The sequence below is a fragment of the Manihot esculenta genome, chromosome 2 (genome assembly GCF_001659605.2).
Source record: "Manihot esculenta cultivar AM560-2 chromosome 2, M.esculenta_v8, whole genome shotgun sequence".
In the NCBI taxonomy this organism is placed as follows: Eukaryota; Viridiplantae; Streptophyta; class Magnoliopsida; order Malpighiales; family Euphorbiaceae; genus Manihot; species Manihot esculenta.
In genome coordinates, this window is record NC_035162.2 from 13,957,470 (window position 1) to 13,960,860 (window position 3,391).

A 3,391-nucleotide genomic window follows, 5' to 3' on the forward strand; every position below is an offset into this window, starting at 1 on the left:
TATGAGGGACCTGTTAGACAGCAAAGGGTATGGGTCGTTTTGGTATAAAGAAGCCATCTCTTGCCTAATACTAGCTTGACTAACAGAAATTGTCTTAATTTAGCGGAAGACTTCACTTAGTTAATTAATTAAAAAAATGAAGCAACCAACTAATTAGTTTTATAAAATTATTATAGAATTAAATAGTAATTTTAATTTAATAAGATAATATCTTGCACAGAAGGAATTAAATTATTCTGGCATCTACGACTTTGGTCCCAAAAAGAGAAAACAGAAGCCCAATACCCTTAAAACTGAAACCCTAATCTAAGCAAGAAGGGCTCCACATAGGCCTACTCCTTTTAATTTGCAAGCAACACTCATAGTTTAACATCAGAGATAGATATTTAATCCCAACCAATGCCTTTATATATACAGGGAGAGATGTTTGTTTCCATCGGCTTGTTTTGAGGGTTTTGGCAAATTTATTGATAATAAAACAGTATATTAATGAGGATAATTTAAGGTTTATTGTTTTAAACTATATTAATCATTTTTTTATATAAAATAATTTTAAACATCTTTTTGTGTGACAGATATGTTGGTTTTTTTCATTTATATATTTTGTCTTTTTCAAAATAAAGTAAAATATTTTTATTTTCCTCCCTTTCTTTCACCCTCATGTACTGGGCAAAAGTTAGGAGATCATTGAACCTTATCAAGGTGGTCCAGGGCATTCGACACATCAAACAAACTGGCCAACTCCAAATAAATGCCTTGAGAAAATGTCAAGAGTTTCACATCTTCAAGTAGGCTGCGGCCTAAGAGGCGAAAATATTTATATATATAAACTCGAATTTATAACAGTGGAAGAAAATAAAATTATAATAATTTTTGTCAATATATATTTTATTTTATGTGTTTTATTTTTTATTATTTATTTAAATTGAATTTTTAAATTAAATTTCTGCAGACACTGACTGTACCAATGGGTAGACAAATACCAATTTATATTCTAATGCCTGTAGTTTGGACTTTTAGGGATTAGACAATTGGTCCAAAAATCAAAAGTGGAAAATTCTATGCAAATTGCTTAGTGCTATTCATATTCTCGTCTTCAATTGCCGAATTTTGACATTTTCAACTCCCCCCTCTCTCCTCTCTAAAAGTGTCCCTTTTGGATCCACATTTTATTATCAAAAGATATACTTCTCTTTTCCATACTTTCCTATCAACCACGTCATTTTAGCATCTCCCTTCCCTTCCCTTTATTTTTGTCCTCTTCCCATTCAAACACAGGGTTGGCCGTTCCTTTTTCTTTTTCAACATTTCTTTACAAATTAAACTCGTCTTGCTTTTTTAGTAGAGATATTAAGGTGGTGGGAATTCCAAATGAACTTGTATTGTTGCATTAAAATTCTGTAAAGTTACAAAGTCGTTTCTAAGTTGTAACACTAAAATAAAGGAGAAAAAAATTAGAAAAAGAATTTCCTTTCTTGTATCCCTTGTGTGCGTTAATGTCAACAAAACTCCCAAATCACATCCTTCCTAAAATCTTAAGAATCTAAACTATTGAACTGTACCCAATTTCAAATCTAATACGGCATGATATGTGTCGTTTTTGTTTCATAGCTCATCACCTTCCAACCATCTTTGTACCCTACTCTCAAAACTTTCACCAAATCCGCACACATCCTCCTCACGTTCCCTTCACCTTCACTCTGCATCACCACCAACAACTTTGTCAACCCATTGCTCCTCATTACCTTCTCCTGCACCCTCCCGTCCCTGAACAAACAGCACAAACTCCATAGCACCACTACGGCATCCTCCGTCGCCGTTTTTGACACCTTCATTAATCTCTCTACTATAGATCCTGCGCATTTTGGGTCCTCGCTTATTGCTTTTCGACCATCAGCGCATGTAGAAATGATAGATGACAGCGTTAAGGACTTCTCTACGAGTGAAACGGCTGTGTTTTTGTCGGAGAGTGTTTTAGATAGGACTTGAACGAGTCCGAGTTGCACAAAGTGATTCTTGATTGAACGAGTTATGGCGATAGAGATCAAGAGAGACGAAACTGCTTCGTGCAGGGCCTGATCGTTTTCTGTTTTGAGGAGATGGAAAAGGACTGGCATGAGATTTTGTGTTTCTGCGACTAAGCGTTTCGATTCGTTATTCGTCGAAATTGACTCCAGAACTTTAACGGCTTGGATTTTCGATTGAGATTTTCCATTTTGGATAATGGAAAGAAACGAAGACAAGCAATTTTGATTGCTTTTGAGGACTGAGCTGTGCAGTTTCTCCCTGACTCCATTTTGAAGCAAAATCAAATCCAAAACCCGAACAATCAACTCCAAAATCTGAATCTCTACTCCGTCTGTACTCAAAACAACGACAATTGCCTCCATCAGATCATCAAATCGGACCAGAAACCTTCTATTATCCTCTGAATAGCTCAGAAAATCCACAATTTTAACCAGAGACTCCACACGTTGCCTCTTAACGTCCTCAATCCAAATCTCAACTTGCTGGTCCGAGACGGGGGTCGCCGTCGGCGTAGAGTGGCTGGAGTCAGGGCGGCGAGTGGAGGATTGGGCCCAGAGGTTTATAAGACGATGGAGAGTGAGATTAGGAACGTAGTCCTTGGTGGCGAGGACCTGCATGGTGGCGGGACAGGTGTCGTGGCCGGAGTCAAGCCAGTGCTGGATACTGGAGCGATCGTATGTGACGCCGGTGCAGAGACTTACGGGAGACTTCATTACGTCGAGAGATATCGGGCACCGGAAGAGATTGGGTACAGTTATGTAGAGTTCGCTTCTGCCCATGTTTTCCTTTACCTCCGTTCTCAGAGAGAGAGAGATGTTTAGACTTTGGAGGGTCGGAGAGAAATTGGACTGGAGACGGTAGGTTTAAGTAGGGGAGGAGTCAAAGGAGGTGACGTCGTTTGGAACAGGGTCAAACCGGAAACGCGGGTTTTGGAAATTAAATATTAATAAAAATGGGGTTAAAAATAGAGGTGAGGCCTGCATTCTGGGATGGAATAGGATCCAAACGTGGAACATGAGAAGCACGAGTGCGGACTTGCATCAGTTTGCTTCGCGTAATTTGTGGTATGTCCTTTTAAGTACTTCTGATGGCCCCCACGTGCAAGAGAAATTAGTAATGAACACGAGAAATTAGTAATGAACACGAGAAATTAGCTAAGGAAATTTAGAAATAAAAGATTCCGTAAAAAATTATTTTCATAATTTTTTTTAATTATTTTTTATTTTACAAAAATTAATTTTTTTAAAACATTTCAACACATAAATTAAAAGGAATTTCAAATTAGAAATTAAACCTATTTCAACATATTATTTTTAACATCCACATAAAATGGAATCTCAAAAAAGAAAAAATTCACATAATT

At 37.2% G+C, this 3,391-nt stretch overlaps 1 protein-coding gene across 1 annotated transcript; it reads right to left on the bottom strand.

Moving 5' to 3' along the window:
• Positions 1 to 1,365: 1,365 nt before the first annotated feature.
• Positions 1,366 to 2,883, bottom strand: LOC110607210 (U-box domain-containing protein 28). The gene has a single exon (XM_021746285.2). The coding sequence runs from the start codon at positions 2,805 to 2,807 to the stop codon at positions 1,575 to 1,577; it is 1,233 nt and encodes a 410-aa protein (XP_021601977.1). The 5' UTR covers positions 2,808 to 2,883; the 3' UTR covers positions 1,366 to 1,574.
• Positions 2,884 to 3,391: the final 508 nt, after the last annotated feature.

What these genes read in the sequence shown, in the direction of transcription:
- LOC110607210 (XM_021746285.2), bottom strand. Translation starts at nt 2,807, where the DNA reads ATGGGCAGAAGCGAACTCTACATAACTGTACCCAATCTCTTCCGGTGC.